This window comes from Ctenopharyngodon idella, chromosome 18, assembly GCF_019924925.1.
Source record: "Ctenopharyngodon idella isolate HZGC_01 chromosome 18, HZGC01, whole genome shotgun sequence".
In the NCBI taxonomy this organism is placed as follows: Eukaryota; Metazoa; Chordata; class Actinopteri; order Cypriniformes; family Xenocyprididae; genus Ctenopharyngodon; species Ctenopharyngodon idella.
In genome coordinates, this window is record NC_067237.1 from 27,218,554 (window position 1) to 27,240,923 (window position 22,370).

Sequence of the window (22,370 nt, forward strand, 5' to 3'; positions counted from 1 at the left end):
AGAGCTGAAGTCTTTCAGCTGCTACGCACTCAGAAAATTGCTAATAGTGCTTTACAGTGTGATCACATAAACAGTGATTACTCCTTGCTGAAGCATTCGCATACATGTCAAAGGGATAAAAAATGGTTTACTGCAACGTATTATAGCTTTCAGAGTGGGTGTACATTTAGAGTGAGAATATGGGAATATTATGTAGAAATATGTGATGAGAAAAATCCTTTCTTGTCAAAAGTGGGACAGTTAAAGGTCAAGAGAGTCATGATAGAAACGAGAAGTAGTATTACGATGCACAGGGGATTCATTATACCTTTTTGACACCTATATTTTCATATTTTATAGCATCCCATAATAAATCATTTTTAGTTATAGGAGATATAAGGTCATAGTATTTTAGTTTATGCATGGTAACCTATGTTTTATAATAAATTATTAATATTTATTCACAGTGTACTGTAATTCCAACCTCTCATTTCATATATATTTACATGCAAGAAAATGTAATTTTATGAAATTGCTGTTTTTACTGTATTTTGATTAAATAAATTAAAAAAAAAAAAAAACATTAAAAAATCTTATAGACCCCAAACTTTTGAACAATAGTGTAGGACTATATTATTTTATTTTGTGAAAAATAACTATTACACATTTTTAAAGCTCATGCAGTTACTTATACATATTTGTCACTATATCAGAAAATATATTACATTATAACATAAAATATACAGGCTTTTTACACACTAATTCTCTTCCTTATTCCCATTCCTATATAAGGTATCTCTAAGAGTAGAGACACATATAACCTTGAAGAAAGGCACAGGTGGTACAGCTCTCTATTTTTATCTCATTTACTGTCAATACGCGTTGAAAACCTCATTATATTGTGCACTGAGTTTGGATTGAAAGGTTAATAAGCAGCGTGTGTCTGGGGACAAATCCATCTCAGCAGTGTCCCTGGACTATATCCAATCCTTCTTTGAATTGATCTCCACCTGTCTTGTTGAGATATCTGCATCCATTTGTGGGCCTGTAACTAATTAAACCTGAATACACACACAACATACCCACCTGCCCACACAAACACTGAGCTGAACAGATGCAAAGCATTCCAGCTGTGAGACTCAGAGACAACATGACACAGAAAGAGTGTGAGAATACAAACAGCAATTTAGTTTGACAGGCTTGTCAGGGGTGTCCTTGTCCACTATGTCGACTGATTATAACTTATTTAAAAAAAAGACTCTCCGGTTTTGGCAGAATGGCTTTTCCCTGTAATTTAAATGGACATTATGGGATGGCAGTGGTCTGGGTTATATCGCTCACTCCTCATTTCACACCCAGTGTGATTACAACCTCCAACACAATTCAGGCCTCCTGCCAGTGTGAGGCATTAAGATGTGACATATAGCCATTTCACCCTTGAGATAATCAGTTTGTTACCTTAATAGGGTGCTAGACATGACTTACAGACAGCTGAGACACGCTCTACAGCAATATCTCTCCGAGTCACCTGTGTGGTGCAACTTACTCATGTCCTGGCCACCATAACATCACATAACATCTCATAAGTGTGTTAGGATTCAAAAAATCAAGGCAGAATTTAAAGGGATAGTTCACCCAAAAATGAAAATGGTCATCATTTATTCTTTATGGAAGCTTGTTTCCATTACTCGCAATTCTAAGTTTATTCCTCACAATTGTGAGATATAAACTCGCAAATCTGAATTTATTTATTGGAATGGTGAGATATAAATTTGCAATTGAAAAATAGTTATAAAGTCAGAGTTGCAAGATATACACCTTATAATTCGGATTCAGACTTTATAACTCGCAGTTGCAAGTTTATATATCTCAGTTGTGAGAAATAAAGTCATAATTGCAAGATATAAAAAATTTGATTTGTGCGATAAAAAGTTCAATTTTCTTCTTTTTTTATTATTGTATTGTGGAAACAAGCTTACATACTTCCTTCCAAATCTGTAACCTTTTTGTCCATATGAAAGTCAATGGGCTTCAATAATGTTTGGAACCAAACGTTCCTCAAAATATCTTCTTTTGTATTCCACCAAAGAAAGTAAGTCATACAGGTTTTGGAACAACATGGTGAATAAATGATGTCATGTTTTATTTTTGAGTGAACTATCCCTTAAAGTGAAGGTTTTAAATGATATTTTCTGCACTTTGGAAGATCATATTCAACCAAAGATTTCTAGTTTTACAAATAACATTACAAACACCTGAGTCAATATTCTATTGGCCACCAAACTGGGCCATTATTGCCAAACTGTGTTTAATACATGGAGATTAGCTTGTATTCTTACGAAATACCCATGTGGATCAAGTTTATGATTAATATTGGCGCACAGGAAAAAAACAGTGTGCATTATCATACAGTGGAATCAGATTAGAAGTATTGTGCTGTTGCTTGCTCAAATGTTGCATCATACATTCAGTTGGGAAGAAAAATTACATGCGCATCAAGATGTCAACTTGATGAATAGTAGGCCGCTGGAACTGCTTAGGTGACTTATATGTAAAACATGCAAACAGTGGACAGAGAGTCATCTTTACACTTCTGACCTGAAAAAAATAAATGAAAAAGTTAGTTACAAATGTAGAGTAATATATCAACAGAAAAACAAAAACATGCAATATTTGCTATGCATATCCTGGGTCTGAATGACTAGTGTTAAATTATACTGTTATCTCAGTAATTATTATTGATTGCTCTGACAAAATACACATCTTTGTGATTAGGATTCTTAACTGGGGGATTTGAATTTTTTTTTTTTTTTTTTTTTTTTTTTTTAATTTTTTTTGCTGTACAGCTTTGAGTATTGATTGACAAAAGCAAATGTATACAAGATGATTTATGTACTACAGGAGGAGATTTTTAAAGAAAATATAAGAAGTTCAAAGAAGTACTAATATGATTTAATTGTTGTAATCACAACTTAATTTTCTCATGATCTCAACATAAATTTTCTTGTTATTTAGCGCACAACTTATTTATAATAGAAGTACTATTCAAAAGTTGCTTAAAATGCGTTACCAACTAAATATAGGGCCTATAAACAACTGAATCATTATTTAATAATTTTATTGAACATTGTTTAATCAATAATATAATACTAATACTGAATAGTAAATATAATAATACAAATAAATACATATATAATAAATATAGAAATATATAATAAATATAATTATTACTTTTTATCTGATGTCTGTTTGTTCTTTTGCACCACAAGGTTAAAAAAAATATTTTCTACATTTTTTTTTTTTATAAATAAAATACAGAATAATAATATAATTATTACATGCTTTATACATCATATTACATTATTTGTAGGGCTGTCCAGCGATTAAAAATTTGAATCTAATTAATTATATGATGTGCCGATTAATTAATTTAATTAATTGCAATTTATTCGCACATCAATTTTGGCTGAGAAATTACCTCCAAAAGATAATCTGAAGTCATTATTGTAAAGCATCAAATAGACATTACAAAAAGTTGCTTCAGAAAGAAATATTTAATTCAATTCAACATAGACATTTTTACACATGAACTTTTAGACCATGAGGTTGAGTAAATGATGACTGAATTTTCATTTTTGGGTGAACTATACCTTCATTTATTTATTTTTTTTTTAATCTTTATTAATTAGACTCTAAATAAGAAACTGAAACTGCCAGTAGGTGGCGGTATGTCTTGATGATTAATTCGTTCATTCATTCATTCGATTCATTCAAACGGCTGGATTTGTTCAGGAGTGAAGTAAATAACTGGTTCAACAAGTTCAACAAGACTTTTATGAATGGTCCGCTGAATCATTGATTTCACTTGGTTCGTTCAAAACGCGGTTTCAGAAATTAAGCGCTGCTGTGCATTGCGCGGAGATGAACAGTTCTGCTTTGTCTTTACATTTTCATTGGCAAAATTGAACAAAATAGACAATATTGTTTAACTCATATGATCTAAATATGAGACACAAACTCAAACGGGGCATTTTTGCCCCCATATCTTTAATTTTATGTACTTTCTGATTGCATTCTAGGCTTCATCGAGTTGTTACCCTGCATCATATTTATCATCAATCATCTGTATGAAATGTCAGATGAACTACATATAATTAAGCATCTTATGAATTGGACTGCAACATCTTATATGTCAAGAAAAATGATACAGCACTAGCCTCGAGTACCTTATTGCTTTTATAAAACGGTTACCACACAATACAAATATTAAAGCCAAAAATATCTATCAATGCAACTTTCATGAAGTAAACTTTTACTAAAAACCTTCCTTCTGCCAGAAAAAATAGTCCCTGAACATGAACAGCAACAGAAGTTACATTATTACGCCATTAGATGGCAGCAAAGACTGTCTTTATGAGTGTGTCAGTCAGCAGCGAAGACTTTTATATTGAAAAGACTGAATTGTTGTGAACACGGAACAAGACGCATCTGACAAATGCTTTGATTATCACTGTCAGTAACAGGAAAACCCCTTAACTGTTAAAAGGACAAGATAATACATCGAACATTTAAACAAATTTTTTATTATGAACATGGGACTGGCCTGAAGGAAAATTCTAAATTTGAATGCAGGTAATAAACTCGCTCACTCGATTTCTTTCTCACTATATTCTTCTACATAATACAGTAAGCTTCAATGAACAATATCAATTTGACCGTTCGCAAAGACCTGCCCCCTTTAGTTACTGTTGCTATGTCCGATAAGCCATGCCGCTCTGACGCCACACTTCATGTTCTCACGGAGTGAAAAATACATCGCGGAGCAAAGAGGACACTGACAACGCGTCAACAGACAAGACAGAGCAGGTTACTTTTGATATGAAACAAAGTCTCAAATTTCAAATTTTGTACTTTTTAAAGAAATTTAAACAATAAACACCATTTTGTGGCTCTTTAATGTGTCATGACAGATCACTGTAGCGCCTCAGATCAAGAGGCTCGTGAACCGATTATTTCTTCCTAGTAGTTAATTTATAGCATCAAATAAACATGAATGAACATTAGAAGGAATGTTGTTTCAAGCACGGAAAGACATCAGTACACACTATTTTTCAAGTTCAAGTCCACCAATGTTAATCTACTAACTCCCCTGACTGCTTTGTCAGCCATAACGGCGGATTCTGCGTTATGATTGGTTAGATCGTCTGTCAGTCAAACTCCCGGCGAAGGGTCAAATTGAGAACATAGAGTTTACGTTGCTAAGAGTGGTTGCTAAGGGTGTTATGTAGTGATACACAGAACCGTTGGGTGAAGCAGTCATAGTCGTGTTTTATCATGAATAAAACCCAGCTATTGACCAGTCAGAATCAAGGACAGGAACTAACCATTTTATAAATGTACTTACTATAGTAATAACAGTAAAATATGCATAATTTCATGCAAATAACCCTAAATCAAACCCCAATCCTAACCCTAACCCAATAGTAAGTACAGTACATGTTGTTACTCAGTACTTGAATGTATAACTACACTGTAACAAGGAGACTTTAAAATAAAGTGTAACTCCAATAATAATAATAGTGATGCATGCTTCAGCTGTTTATCTCTTTTGTGTATGTATGCATCCAGGTTCCAGTCTAATGCACAGTGAATAACTTTCCTATTTTCTTGCATTATGAGCGTGTTTACTATCAGTCACACCTTGACTCTTCCAATATACAGCGCTGCCAGTATATACCTGCCATCTCCAATCTAATTTCCTTCACGCTTCAGAAAACTCGATGAAAAGCCTGAAAGAGCCAATACCACACTGTTGAGTTTAGCATTTTGTGCACAATCCCTTACCTAATACCCCATCTGTCATGCAATAACATCGGCTACTGGGTTTAGAGGCAAAGTCTTCCATGTGTCACGCACCGTGTTGCCCTCAAAAGATACCGTGTGTCTGCCCGAGGCTGCTGGAACCGGCCAGCCAGATCAAAGGCCCAATAGGTTGTCTGCACATTCCTAACAATATTTGCTTGATAACAGCTGGCAGATTTTCTATATAACAACATAATAAGAAAAAGGCACTCATAAGGAAACGGTAAGCTCCTCTCCTTTACCAAAGAGTTCTCTTTACGCAAAAGGCAATATTGTAATGATGAAGTGGGTCATGAAAACAAGAGACAGATGTTTTGATTTCCTCCATCCCTGGACATGGTGGATCTGAGACTTAATGCCTAATCAAAAAGATCAAAATGTGCACTTATTGATAAAGAGGCAGGAAATCATATCGCGTGTGATGGATGGATGCCTGTGTTGTATGAGATTTTTGGTGAGATTTATCACAATATTAAGATCGCTGAACTTTGGGTCAAGGCTACGAGCCAGATGAACTGTCAAAGCTGGTGAATGCTCGCAGTTGCACTTTCATAGGCGTTAATTTGGGAAAGAAGGGAATGTAGCACACAATCATATGTCTGTCTTCTATCTTAATCAATGTTAAAAAGAACTTGGTATGAGATGTTAGTGAATGAAGCGAAAAAAATTTACACTTTAGCATACCTTAAAGTAGTAACTGTTACTGAAATAACATACTTAAAAAAATATGCTTAAGTGCAAACTGAATGTAATGTTTTTAGACACTTAACTTTGCAATTAAATGAAAATGTGTTATAGTTTAAATTCATATTTAATTGTCTGAACTTGAGTGCCTTATTTGACCCTCTTAAGTAGTATTTTTAACTTAAGTATCTTTATGTAATCTTTATCTTTAAATATATCGAATGACACACAACAGTTAAAATTATCATCAAATACTTTACATGTGCTAAAAATATGTGTACTTCTTTAAAACACAAGATTATTAAAACTCAATTTAAAATGTTTGTTAAAGTAAAACTTAATTTAACATTACAAAGTGCATTTTTTAAAAGTGTACTTAAGTGTGTTAAGAAATAGTCATGAAAGTGTACTCTCTTTAAGTACACTTGAGTGGCCTTAAGTAGTAGTTTGTTTTTTAAAGGTTTTAAAGGTTTAAAGTTAGTGTACTGTGTTAGTGAAGGGCACATTCAATACAATTAAGCGCACTTCTTTTTCACAAGGGTGTGCAAACATAAACCAAGTAAATGAAAGTCAGTTAATGCAGCAACACGTAATGCATACCATTAACAAACATATTCCAACTGTGTTCAAGGTTGCCGAAAACCTATTTGCTTTGCATCTGTAACATTCCTACAGTTTATAAATAAGAGAGTAACTTATAAATTTACATTGCTTAACAATACCACGCATACTTTTAAGAGCAAAGGCTTGTTTTGGCTGAGAGCAGACACATTTATATTCATTTGTGTCATGAATATCACACAGACTTCCCTCTAATGAATCTTATTAGTACATTAATTGCAGCTGGATCATGGCTAATTATTTCAATGATTAGTTGAGAAGGCACAGCTGCAAAACAAAGGCCTGCAGAGAAATTGTGGAAAGACAGAACACAATCCGCAAACCCTTTAAGTTGCTATTGAGAATAGCATACTAACATAACATTCTGCAGAATATATCATACTATTCACAGTATGCAAATTTCTTACTACAAATACCTGATGCTGAATGTGCAGCATACAATATAACACACACTGCACAGCAGACTGTATCCCACAATGCAATGCACGCAACCTTAGCTTTCATCTTTTTTTTCTCCATCATTTTTCTTTTTATAAAGTTATATTTATGGTCTTATATTTATGGAGGACAATAGAGAGCAGACAGGAAAGAATTGGGCGGAGAGAGGGGGCAGGATCAGACCTCGAGGCGGGAATCGAACTCAGGTCGGTGTGAACGCATTTGCGCCATATGTCGGCGCACTAACCACTAGGCTATCGGATTGAAAAAAACAATGCATTTAGGCATGTAGACATCGTCAAGACAATCTGCTGAAGTTCAAACTAAGCATTAGAATGGGAAAGAAAGGCGATTTAAGTGACTTTGACTGTGGCATGGTTGTTGGTGCCAGACGGACTGGTCTGAATATTTCAGAAACTGCTGATCTACTCGGATTTTCATGGACAACATTCTCTAGGGTGTACAGAGAATGGTCCAAAAAAGAGAGAATATCCAGCGAGCTGCAGTTCTGTGAGCAAAAATGCCTTGTTGATGCCAGAGGTCAGCGGAGAATGGCCAAACTGGTTCAAGCTGATAGAAAGTCAACAGTAACTCAAATAACCACTCATTACAACCGAGGTATCTGAAGAACCTTGAAGCAGATGGGCTACAGCAGCAGCACACTGGGTGCCAGTCCTGTCAGCTAAGAACAGGAAACTGAGGCTACAATTCACACAGGCTCACCAAAATTGGACAATAGAAGATTGAAAAAACATTGCCTGGTCTAATGAGTCTCAATTTCTGCTGCGACATTCAGATGGTAGGGTGAGAATTTGGTGTAAACAACATGAAAGCATGGATCCATGCTGCCTTGTATCAAGGCTGCTGCTGGTAGTATTATGATTTGGGGGGTATTTTCTTGCCACACTTTGGGCCCTTTAGTACCAATTGAGCATTATTTAAATGCCATAGCCTGCGGGAGTATTGTTGCTGATCATATCCATCCCTTTATGACCACAGTTTACCCATCTTCTGATGGCTACTTCCAGCAGGATAACGCACCATGTCACAAAGCTCAAATCATCTCAAACTGGTTTCTTAAACACGACAACGAGTTCACTGTACTAAATGTCACCAGATCTCAATCCAATAGAGCACCTTTGGGATATGGTGGAACAGGAGATTCGCATCATGTATAAGTAGCCAACAAATCTGTGATGCTATCATGTCAATATAGACCAAAATCTCTGAGGAATGTTTCCAGCACCTTGTTAAATCTATGCCACAAAGAATTAAGGAAGTTCTGAAACAAAAAGGGAGTCTAACCTGGTACTAGCAAGGTGTACCTAATTAAATGGTCGTAGAGTTGTCAAAAGTACCGACTTTAGTACCAAGTCGATACTGAAATTTTAAAAATGTCATTGAAGCCAATCACAGACCTATCTGATGAGCGCGTGAACACAATGGCCAATCAGAGGTGTTTACGAATCCGCTCAACAGTGCTCAAAGCATCACATTTTTTAAAGTTCAGTACTGATTGGTACTGAAGTCGGTACTTTTGACAACTCTAGGCCGATAACATATATTGCAGAATTATTAGTAGTATGCTATTCTGAACGTAGCCTTAATTTTAAGATTTTAGACTATACAACACAGAGCCTTTTATATTGAGAACATAGAACAAGACTGCTGAAGAACTGAGAGAATTCTGAAGTACCTCAAGGTATACATCATTGGCTTTCTGGAAAAATCTTCAAATCCTGGCTGGAAAGAAAAGCAATGCGTAAGAAAAAGAGTTGTGCAGTTCAAAGACTGTACTGTTTCAGTTTAAGCACTTTTCACACCAGTCTTCTGTCTGACTGTCACTAGCTGAGATACGAGACACCTGTGTTTTGTAAAGGAGATGAGAAACATGTAGTGTAGACATGCACACAAACGCCTCACACATTTTAAATCAACAAGGCCCCATAGTGTGATCAGACGTGAGAAAGGGCCACGGAGAAGAACATGTGAGACACAACACATGGCTCAGTTTCTCGTTTCCATGGTGGACGGCTTCTGGCTGTCAACAGGATAGTGTGCGTGTGGAGGAAGGGCGAAACACGCGTCCCAGATGTGAATGTGAATGTTTACATTACATAGTTGTGCCGCGAGACCAAATGCTTAGATATGAATTACGCATTTAATACATTTGCTGGACAAACTTCTAACTAGATCTTCACATTTTCAAAAGGGTAATGGGCTCTGCAAAAATCTTGGGTTCATCATTCACTGTAAAAGCAAAATGTAAGTTTGATGGCTTAGAAAAGCAACAGTTAAATAAAGTTCTGAGGGAACTCTAACGCTATAAGAGCAATAACAACAGTGAAATGTATGCAAACACCAAAAAAAGAAGAAAAAAAGTGACAGTACAAGCTAAAACCTTAATATTAAAAAGTTACTGATTCATACAAGTACAGTACAAAAATACAGCAAAAACAGTAATATTGTGAACTATTATTACAATTTAAAATAAATGTTTCATATTTTAATGTATTTTTTTAAAATAATTTAATCTTGTGATAGCAAAGCTGAATTTTCAGCATCATTCCTCCAGTCCTCAGTGTCACATGATCCTTCAGAAATCATTCTAATATGCTGATTTGCTGCTCAAAAAACATTTCTTATTATCATAAATGTTGAAAACAGTTGTTCTGCTTTATATTTTTTTAATATTTCAGAACAGCATTTATTTGAAAAAGAAATCTTTTGTATCATTCTAAACTCTTCTAAGCCTGTAAACCTTTACAATAACGTTTGTTAACATTTCAGTGCATTAATAAACTAACAATGAACTGTTTTTACAGCATTTATTAATGTAGGATAATGCAAATTTCTACATATAACATTTCCAGTTGTATAAATTAACATTAGTGTATTAGTATATTTTGAGCAGACATGAAATAATCATCAAAAGTATACTTATAAATTAACATTAACCTAAATTAATAAATGCTGTAAACTGTGATACCTAATGCATTAACTAAGAAATAACCTTATTGTAAAGTAATGCCAACAAATCTCCTACATGAAACACCCACTTGAAGACCGGTTTCTATGGAGACCATGATGTCTTGGTTCTGTTTTAAAGTATTTATGTAACCCTAAAGATTTGCAGCTATAATATTCAAAACACTCAACGCTATCTGTTATAGTCATTGTTCAAAGAATCATCAAAACACAACACTGACGTTAAACGAAAACAAGATACAAGGGAATAGATCACAGACTTTTGAAATGTTTGTATTCCAACGATACAGAGTCTGGAGAAGAGAGCAGAACACCGGGTACTTTATTATGGAAAAAAACGTGACATTGGGAAAAGTCTTATCTGGCACATACGTCAGTCTTTATACAAAAACAGAAGAAAGGCTACAAATCTTGATAATTTATACAAATGCACTGTTCCAAAAAATTTTTTCTTTTTTCTTTTATTAAGTAAACTCTTTCTCTGCTCTGAGAGCACCAACCTCGATATCACCACCTCTCAAAATCCCTGAGGAAAGACAAACACACTCACTCCTACGGGGTGCAGGTGTCTTAGTCGTGTAAGTCTGCACTGTGTGAGTCGATGTGAAAACTCATCTTGACAGACACACTGGGTACAGCTAAAAACAGCACAGTATTGATGCAGTCACAACCAGTACCACTAGAAACTACTCAGTTAACTTACACTGTGGAGGACAGACAAGACACAATTACGTTACGATCGAGACTGAATAAAATTACAAATGGTTTACTATGGTAATGTGCTAACTATGAGGAATGCACGTCCTTTGACAACATGGGAGGTTTGACTAAGCTTTCATCATTTACTCACTCTCATGTTGATCCAAACATGATCCAATCATGTTGTTCTGCTAGAGAAAAAAAATAATACAGATTTGGAGTGACATGAGGGTGCGTAAATAATTACAGGATTTTAACTTTTGGCTGAACTATACTTTTAATATACTCTATGATTACATGATAATGTCCAATACTATTTTATATATTGTTTATTTTTCTAACCTGTCTAATATTAATTATTATTAGAAAGATTAGACTGTATTGACTATTATTTGCATTTGAGTTCGGTAACTTTGGAAGGAATAAGACGACAACAGAAGTAGAGAAATGTGAAGAAACAAGATCCTTTAAGAGACCGTCAAGACGAATGCATGACAAATTCTGGGTTTATTCCCTTTAAAATGCTTCCATTACACATGTCTCAATGAAACAATGGATGAATTAGTTCAGCACAAAAATGTGTTTTAAAAAAGGGCATCTTGAATCAGAGATTTTTGACATATAACACAGAGCCAGCTGTTTTCTTCTTTTTTTCCCCCCATCAAGACAACACAAAAAGGAATAAGTTAATACTGACTCAGCTGTCCGACATGGAATTTGTTAGGACTTTAAAGGGATGTTCACTCAAAAATGAACATTCTGTTGTTTATTCACCCTCATGTCATTCCAAATACATGTGGTTGCTCATTTCCATGCTGTTGGATTGAATAGGAACTATAATAATAAAAGTGGTTTATATGACTTTCCTATATTTGTTACTGACAAAAAGCTGTCATACAGCTTCAGAAGATAGTGCATGAGTCATATGGACCACTTTTACAATGCTTTCTTACGGATCTTTTTTTTGAAGCTCCATTGTAACTGCATGGAAAAGATACATGATTTTTTTTTTCAACATTTGTTTTTCTTGAGTTCCACAGAAGAAAGCAGGTCATGTGGGTTTGAGGGCAGGACAATAAAGACAGATTTTCATTTTTGTGTCAGAATTTTCACTATTTCTTTAAAATATCACACAATTCCTTCATAAAAATAGTTGGGATCATCAAATAAGAGCACCAAGTTAAAGATCAGGAACAAACACTGAATAAAGACTATCATGAAACAAAGTAATCGCTGAATGAACTTAACATGTTTAAACAAATAATTCGCATATTGTGATTCTGGCTCAATGTTTTCTGTGTTTGAGCAACAACATCATACTGTGTAACGTGTCATTTTATATATTAGGCTCCATTTATACACTCAAACATAGAAGAAAAATATTAAACCAACATTACATATAAACAATCCCTTACAAAACTATGGCTGTATATTGTTAGATGAGTGCAGCAAGTAAAAGTATTTGGTTAGGAAAACTTTGCATTTTCGGTCTGTTGAACCAATTCAGTCAAAAGGACATTACCAGCAGAACTAGTCAATGTCCACGGTCCTAATGTTTAGATCTAATTAACACTACCATTCGAAAGTTTGGGATTTTTTAATGTTTATTTTCTTATGCTCATCAAGGATGCATTTGATTTGATCAAAAATACAGTAAAAACAGTAATACCGTGAATATTATTACAATTTAAAATAAATTGTAATTTATTTTAAAATGTAATTTATTTCTGTGATGCCAAAGTTGAATCTTCAGTATCACATGATCCTTCAGAAATCATTCTAATATGCTGATTTGGTGCTCAAATAACAGTTCTTATTAATACCAATGTTATATTTTTGGTAGAAACTGTGAATAGAAAGTTCAAAAGAACAGCATTTATTTGAAATCACTTGTAACATTATAAATGTCTTTACTGTCACTTTCGAAGAAAGAAAACTTACTGTCCCCAAACTTTTGAATGGTTGTGTAACTGTGAATATACACACTCTGCTAAATGTGATATTCTAACAAATGAACATTTCTCATCCGCAATTTAATTAGTAACGCAACAAAGAAATCAAATCCGCTGAATCTTTCTGTAACAGAACAGTTTTTTTGCAAAGTAAGGCAAAGCTTGCTAATTTCCTTCAGGCTACATAGCTTATCGAATGTTCCTTTCCTGTCATTTTTGGCAAGATACAGCAAATGGATCCAATTTCTTGATCCCAGAAGTTACCAACCGCTAGTTATCTTGTGCCGTGGGCGTGTCGTGTTTGGATTGACAAAACATTGACGGAACGTATATAAGCATTCGCTAAAAATTCTGCATCCCAAACCAAACTTCACATATCATCTGTGCTCATATGTACAGTGTCATTAAGTCTACAACCTCACAAACCAATGATTTTGATACAATGGGTGTTTGTTTTTTACAGTTAGAAAGACTTATGACATGTTTGGGCTATTTCCCTAATTATTTTGATGATGTTTAGACGATATGAATTGTTTTTGCATCCACATGTTTCCATCAGCCATGATGTGCTCATTAAATATTAATGATTCCAATCATATGAATGGAGAGATGACATTTAAATGTACTGTACATGCAGAGTATAGCCTCATGGGGGTTGTAGCACTCTCAATTCCTTCTCAGTCTCAGGGCAAATATTGCCCTTCAAGACTATTAAGCATTGACTAACTAATTAACATCTAATCTATCATGAGACTTCAAGTATGTATCTATGGGCCACTTCAAGTTAAGGACTCCCGACATGTCTGAGGAGCTCCGCAGTTCTAGATTGTTCCATAATGTCTTTGTTTTACCAGACGAAGCCGCTCTCATGTTTAAGCGTCCCATGAGGTAACCTAGGTTTTGAAGACGTTCTTTGTCAGCCCTAGGATGTCGATTACCTCATTACTGAGAGCTCAGAGAACATCTTTACAACCTCAGAGAAGGTGCTCGATAAAAATCTGTCCAAGTCAAGGAGCCAAGGTCCTTAAGCCCTGTTTTTCCATGATGTTCCACAGCTTCCGCAGGTTGGACTGAGTGATGGTGTCGTCCGGCTTCAGCTGCAAGGCTCGCAGGTAATTGGCCTCCGCTTCTTGGAGTTTGCCGTTGAGATGGAGAATAGCTCCGAGGTTCATGAGGGCTGCGGGATACTGTAGAAAAAAAACAAAAAACATCACTTTAAGGAAAAAGCTTTTTTGTTCGGCTAAATTTTGCAAGCAAAATCCAGTCATTCTAATAGGAATTTGTGCGATTGAGAGTTTTGTGTGAGGATGAAAAATGCTTTCATGTGAATTTGCCACATTGACCAACAGAAAGCTGCTTGGTTTGAATGTGACTTCTATGTGAGCTGTGCTTCATACATTTCTACGCTATTGACAATGGACCTTTTTTGGCATGCAAAACTAATGTGACTTCACCTTGTGGCAAATATTATTGTTTGCATGCTTATTCAAAAACAAACCAAAGTTATAGCAAATCTTTGGCATTTCTTTAATGTTTTCAGGTTCACATGTCCATAAATTTAACCAGAAACTCTGTTATTCTACAGTCTATAAATCTCCTGGATGCACATCATCTATTTTACTTATGTCAGGGTTACATGAGTAATGTTGAATGCATCAGGCTTCAAATGGAAACAATATGTTGTCTACGCTGATTCTTCTCACATAAGGAGATTTCAATAGATGCATAAATCAAAATGAAGCAAAACTAAACCCAGCATACCATGCGTTTTTACATGTACATAAATTTTTTTATGTCTAAAATATAATATAATTAAAAGAAGTTGATGTGATTTAATCCAAAACCATTTTTGGACATGCTTCACTTGCCACCTCTGAAGGGAAAGTGTTGTATATTTAACACTCATGAGAGTAAAACTTACACTAACTGACTTTTTAGGCCAGCTGCCATGGTTTTCCACACGGAAAAGTAGAAAGAGACGGTCGTTGTAAAATTACACAACGCATAAGTAATATATTAGCACTATTTGACCCAACACACAGAAGTCAAACCTCAAAACAAGACTGAGGGACAAATGAACTGCAAACTGTGGCATTAACTGCACTCAGGTGACACATATACCTTCCTCTCAAAACCAAATATATTCAAAGACATATTCAGCAACTTTTTCACTAGCTCCAAGTATCCAAGTACACTGTAAGAAAAACGGAAAAGGTACTGGTAATATTCTGCCAGGATATTTTCTGTTAAGTTTACAGACATTTCCTTTAACCCTAAAATACAACACAATGTGTAATTCAAAATACATCTGTGAAAAATCAATACAAAAAATTCAGTAACACTTTGTTTTAGTGCCCTTGTTACACATTACCAAAACCTTGTTACAAACCTAATCTTACCCTAACCCTATAGTAAGTACTCAGTACTTAAATGTATAATTACACTGAAACAAAGACACCTTAAAATAAAGTGTAACCAAAAATTCCTTCATATTAACACTACATTTGGCTGGCTATTTTTACAGACAGTTTTTAAAGTGTATGCACAGAAAATAGGGGTTTGATATGACCAAAAACTTCTATCATGGTATCATTATTGTATATATAATAAATTAAAACATACATATTTACATACTTTGGTTTAAATTGTAAAGGGAATATCCAGTTAATTAAATTATTTAATGAAAGTTACTTATCTAATTTTACTGTTTTATTTTAAACCAAAATTATTCATAATATTTTTTTAAGTAAAAAAAAATAAAAAAAAGTTGCTTTAAAAAGAATCATATATATCCATAATAAAAGGTAAGTCTGGCATCAGTGTAAAAACAGCTTTATATTATGTAACAAAAAAACAAAAAAAAAAATCTTCAAAAACATCCTAATTTTAGTTCACAAAATGGATTTAAAAGTCAAGCCAACTCACTTATTTGTGTGTGCATATTTGTGTTTGTATGCTTTAAAGAAGGGTGTAACGTTTGATTGCTCTCCAGATGTTTGTAGAGACAAAACACTTTAGATTTCTGCAGAGTAGGTCCTGTGCCTTTACCAGCCGAAAACTATGAATAACCATCACCACAACACAGAGCCTTTCTAGATATTGTCAGGTGAGAGGAAGTGAGCAGTGGAGGGGAATCTGCCCCGCTGTGGCCTCCAGAAGTTTCCTGACCTCCCTCCTTCCTCTTCACCCTGCACTCTAACCGCACAGTATCCCTCACAACACTATCATGGCATGCAGTCACAGCATCAGCAGTGCCAGATGTGGAAAGGATCTTGGGACCTTTGTTGAAACAGCTGCTAAGGAGACAAACATCCCTGAAAACAGTGCAAAAAGTCCAGACACTGTACAATACTGAAATAAAGGCAGCATTTTCTACGTAAAAAAAAAAAAAATTCAGGGTTTACTACTGGTAGGAAAGAGTTCAAGAAGAAATGTAGTTTGAGTGCACTTCAAATTAAACATCACAGGACATCACAGTTTACTATATTTGACAATGGCTGACACACATCAAATATACAGAATATTCATTTGGCCAAGTTTAAAACAAGTCATGCTTGCTGGAATTTCAACAATAATTCTGTTCATATATTACCTCTAAATGCTGTTAAATACAATATCAACAATAGATCAATCAGTGGCTTGAGTTTTAGGACAAAACTATACAAGTCATTTTTAACTATTTTTTTTTTTTTTTAATTTCATACCAAAATACATTTTTCTTCTATACAGATAATATACAAGAAAAGACAATAAAGAACTTATATTAGCATACATAACCATCACTCAGACAGAGCTATTCTTATGTAATATATATACACCTCCAGTCAAAAAAGGTCGCTGTTTGGATTTTAATAGGCAAATACTTAAGAATCTATGAATGGATCATTATTACAGTGATTATTATGTTTCTAGCATGTTATATGTTTGGCAACGGTTCTTTTAACCCTTAAAGATGGAGTGTGTAGCTTTTTATTTCTTAAACAACCATGTAGGAAGACACATCATGGCCATATTCCAGGATGACAATGTCAAGATTCACCAGGGTTAAAATTGTCAAAGAATGGTGCAGGGAGCATGAAGAATAATTTTCACACATGAATTTGCACCTCTGAGTCCAGACCTTAATTTCATTGAAAGTCTTTGGGATGTGCTGGTGTAGACTTTACAGAGTGCTTACCTCTTGCATTGTCAATACAAGATCCTGACCATAAATTGATGCACCTCTTGATGGAAATAACATCACAACATTTATTTCCATCGAGAGGTGCATCATTTTTTGGTCAAGATCTTATATTGACAATGCAAGAGGTGAGCACTCTGTAAAGTCTCCTCCAGCACATCCCAAAAACTTACACTGAGGTTAAGGTCAGTGCCAATTTAGGTGTGAAAATGATTCTTTATGCTCCCTCCAAACAATTCTTTCATAATTTGAGCCTGATGAATCTTGACATTGTCATCCTGGAATATGGCCATGATACATCTTAATACATGGTTGTTTAAGAAATGAAAAGCTAAACACTCCATCTTTTAGGGCTAAAAGAACCGTTGCCAAACATATAACATGCTAGAAACATAACAATCACTGCAATAATGATCCATCCATAGACTCTTAAGTATTTGCCTAATAAAATCCAAACAGCGACCTTTATATTATATATATATATATATATATATATATATATATATATATATATATATATATATATATTTTAGTGCTGGGCAACAATTAAAATATTTAATTGCGATTAATCGCATCATTTTCCTGCGATTACTCGCGATTAATCACATTATATGCAAAATTCAATAATGAGTTCAAAAGTTATGTATTGCACACTTTTATTAAACATTTTTCTTTTATCAGGGAGCAGCAGAAACAGTCTATGTTCAGTAGAAAGCATAACTGTGAATATAAAACTTCGATTTTGTATTAATGTAGATCAGAATTTGTGCGTGCAATGAATAAGATCTGCATTTGTGGATCATGAAGGTTCATTAGCAGTTTCTAGGGTTTTTTGTCTTTGCTGCCATTGTTAAAAAAAAAAAAAAAAAAAAAAAAAAAATTATATATATATCTATCTTAATCTAAAAGTCAACCTCACCTAACAAGTTTAAGCCTCCCATCAGCCTTCCAAAATTTTTCTAATTTTTTACATTTTTATTTTACACTTCCGTTTGGTTTACTAGGCAACTTCCTTTTAGGCAGCTGCACACCAAACATCAAACACATTCACATATTCCAAAGATATCAAACAACTCAGTGTTTTGCGAACCTTACTGTACAATTTTCTGACATACTGCATCTCTTTAAAGTTTGAGATTGATGCTGTGAAAACAAACCCAAAAACCGCCAGCAGAGCTTGTACAGTTTGTCACTGATACAACTTATGGGGAGCAGTTGAGTCACACCAATCAATTAAAGTCAGCCACCATGTGTGTGGATGGCACGTGTCCTACTGTATGTGCAGCACTGCTTGGGTACTTACATTGGGTCTCAGGCTGGCTGCTTGTCCGTAGTACTTCTCAGCGGCATCATTGAGGCTGGCTTGCCTGAAAGAGCAAATAAACACTGTGTGTTACTTCATCCTGCTGCACAAGTTTATCGCTGGCCATTAAACTGGGGACCATTTGTTGACTAACTTTAATGCCACAGAAAACCTGAGCCAAATAGGGTTATAAAACTGCCTGACTTCACAATTTTTGAGCAGAGAAAAGTGCCCTTATTTCTTAGGTCGTGACCTACAACCTACTGGATGCTCTTTGAAGATCTTTAGCCTCTTTACAACTCAGAGGTTTTTTTTTTTTCCCATGTAAAAGCACCCCAAATGCATCCTCTAGCTGCTTGTACCTGCTGGTAGTAATATCTTCTTTTTGAAGTGAGTTCAATATGGAGACAATGACCGTCGGCCAAGGCAGGTTAGGTTGTAATAATGAAAGAGAGCCAAAGATTTATGATAGATGACCGCTTTTCTTATTCTGGCCAGTTTTATAGACCCTCCTTCATCCTGAACTAAATTTTCTTGCTGAAAAGAGCTAAGGTTAAATGTTTCAAGAAATAGCTTTTTATTAAGAGAAAATAGGATGTACTGTACTTGAAATATTCAAGCAATGAGATAATTGATAAGTTGTGTCTGTGGAAAACATTCCAGTTTCTTAACCTCGACATGAGAGAGAAAGATGAATAAGGAAGAAGATAAATTAAGACACTGCATTAATAATATACAATTGAGGAAGAAAATTTCTAGAAGTAAAGCTGAAGATGTTATGAGTTAAAAAGAACAGAGTCATTGTACAGCGTGTCGTACACATGCTCTGTTGTTCATGTGGGCGACATACATTTGAGTTCGGCTTGCAACATTTCCCAAACCCATTCTCATCTCCTCTTATTTGAATTTTCCTGCCCTCACTCTGCTATACTATGAATAAAAAGCCAAAAATAAAATAAAGTGCTGAGTGGGAGAATGTATTGGGTCATGGTGAACTTTGAACAGCTAAACATGGTGTTGTCCTTCCCTCTGTACAGTGAGAAATGGCACATTTAGTTTGAGCTGCTTTGTGAAATATCACGTGTCATAGAAGTAGGTTGCATTGTCCTCATAGTTTATCTACTAAAAATAAATAAATAATAAGAAAGGGAACCAACAAGAACAAGAATCTAAGGTTGAAGTGTAATCCAAAATCCTAAAGTTCTATGATTCTAATCTAATTCTAATCTACAGTCAAACCAAAATGTATTCAGACACCTTGAACATTTCATTCATTAATACAGTTTATTCACTATAGTTTAAAAAAAAAAAAAAAATGGTAATAAAATATGACAAGATCTCAGAGTTAAACTGTGTCAGAAAAAAATAATCTTAATAATGTCAGATAACACTTAAGCAAAACATGGTCAGGTCAAAGTGTCTGAATAATTATTGGTTCCAAATTTGTATCAATTTTACTGGTAGTCCACTGTATGAAGAATTTTTGGGTATAATATGTCACAGTTTACTTTATTTTGCTATCCTCACTTACATAAATGAACTATAGTGTCCTGCACCCACTATTAAAAAAATATCAAAAATGTCTGAATAATTTTTGGTTTGACTGTATAAGGATGCAACCTGATGTATATTCATGCTGTATTTTTATATGAACTATATTTAAAAATGATTGAAAACAGCCAATCTAGATCAGTGGTTTTCAAATTGCAGTCTAGTGATGTCCAGTTGGCTTCTAGCAGATATTTTTAAAGAAAAAAAAGTTTATAAAATGTACCAAACAAAAAAAATTTAAAAATAAAGTTGCTTTGAAAAAAATATTTTAATGAATAATTATTGAATTAATGACAATATTTTCTAATCATTTACAATATTAAATTATTTAGTAAACTGAACTTTTTTTTACATTGTTATTTATTTTTGAGTCTTAAAATATACAGCTGCCTTGATTTAAAAGTTTGAAGATGTATCCATTTTGATAAATGTATGATTTATCTTCCTTCTTAAACCTTGAATTTTCCCCAATGGCCTGACCTTTCTTGGACATACAAGGGTAAAAATGATATGTTAACTTTAAAATCTAAAGATAAAAAAAAAAAAGTTACATAAAAATCTATGGGATGACTTGTTCTCAACAGTGGACTTAAACATTTAAGCAGAACCATGTGTTACTATTCACAATCCACAATTCTGTTTTACAATCTTTTCCTCCTAAACGACGAGTCAGTGTATTTTTCACATTCACATGCACGCAATAAAACATGGCTTGATCATCACCACAATTGTCTGCAGGTACAAAGAATTCCCTTATAATCATCAGTTGAAAAGGGACCACCATTAACAAAGACTCAAAACCCAACAGTATTAGGACTTGGTTGGTCTCCATGACCACAACTGCAATATATGGTGAAAATCTAAAAGACAGCATCAACTGGACCTCCCTATGTCAGATCTAAACCTCCAAAATACAATAAAACAAATGTTTAATTTCTGGCAACCGATACCTTTCCTCCATCCCACCGCATATAATATAATATGCTCATTATATCATTCCAAAGTGGTCACCAACCTTCAGAGAAAAAGCATAAAATAATTCATGACTTGTTGATGTAACCATCTAAGACTGCATTACATGAGCGCTTCAATGGTATCCTTTTATTGTACAAAGCTATAAAAATCCTCACAAGCAAATGGAGAGCTATGGATTATGGAAAATAATGGGAACAATGCTCACAGGAGGCAATTTGTCTGAAATCAGACAGCAACTGTCTTGAAATTTATTGTGGAGGGAGGTGAACATGTTACAGAAGTAGTGCTTTAAAGGAGATTAATTTAGAGACGCAACTTAAAGGAGAGGGTTTTAGCATGCTGTGGACTGTTAAGACTGTCAGAACGCTAAATCCTCTCTAAGAAGATACATTTATAAATGTTTTCCCCTTAAAGTATTGCTGCTAAAAACACTAAAAAAAGCATAAATAAATAAAATAAGGGAAAAAATGTGCAGCATGTATAATGAATACTCTTGACTAAATATGATACTTTCACAGACAAAACAAACAACAATATGGAAAAACTTGTTCGGAAGTACAGTAGTAAAACTTGACGTAGCTTTTCCTTAGAGTGGCAGTGACACAGTTTGGCTGGGGTTTAGAATAACCAGCATTTGTTTGAAGAGGGCAAGGAAACTGATAGTAAGGAAGCAAACTTGTTGGTGCAGACGGGCCCCTGAGAGCCGTAAGAAAACGCTGCACATCTGAAGCGGCCTCGTACTTCCCCACCCCACTCAATTTCTCCCCCCATCTGAGACCCTTCTGCATGTCCTTCCAAGACAAACACACCAGGAACCTGATCTTCAAATAAGTTGGACCGCAAGCCAGTATGAAGGCAGGGGACACGGCCTAAGACAGAAATTAACAACAAAGTGTTCGTGTAGCATAAAGCCCCATGCAAAATCTGCTGAAGGGCTATAATACTTTTTAGGAAGTGTGTAACTATATACCATGTGAACTCCATGTAGTAATTATGAGAAGTGTATTCAACAGAAACCTCGAGGCAAGGGTATTAATGCAGGCTTTCCATTACATGTCCTGCGGTGCACTGGAATAGAAAGGAAGCATCCATACAAATGGGTAGGTGGAAAGAGTAAGAGAAAAAGAGACAGGGAGAA

The 22,370-nt window shown here is 34.7% G+C and overlaps 1 protein-coding gene across 1 annotated transcript in view; it reads right to left on the reverse strand.

Annotated features, from left to right (window-relative positions):
* Positions 1–10,871: 10,871 nt before the first annotated feature.
* The window catches only part of tmtc2b (transmembrane O-mannosyltransferase targeting cadherins 2b), a 122,393-nt gene continuing 110,894 nt past the window's right edge, over positions 10,872–22,370 (reverse strand). The window contains exons 11-12 of the mRNA XM_051870682.1: positions 18,707–18,770; positions 10,872–14,410 (exon numbers count right to left, since the gene is read on the reverse strand). Of these exons, the coding sequence (XP_051726642.1) occupies positions 14,231–14,410; positions 18,707–18,770 (244 nt within the window). The 3' untranslated portion in view covers positions 10,872–14,230. The remainder of the gene's footprint in view (positions 14,411–18,706; positions 18,771–22,370) is intronic.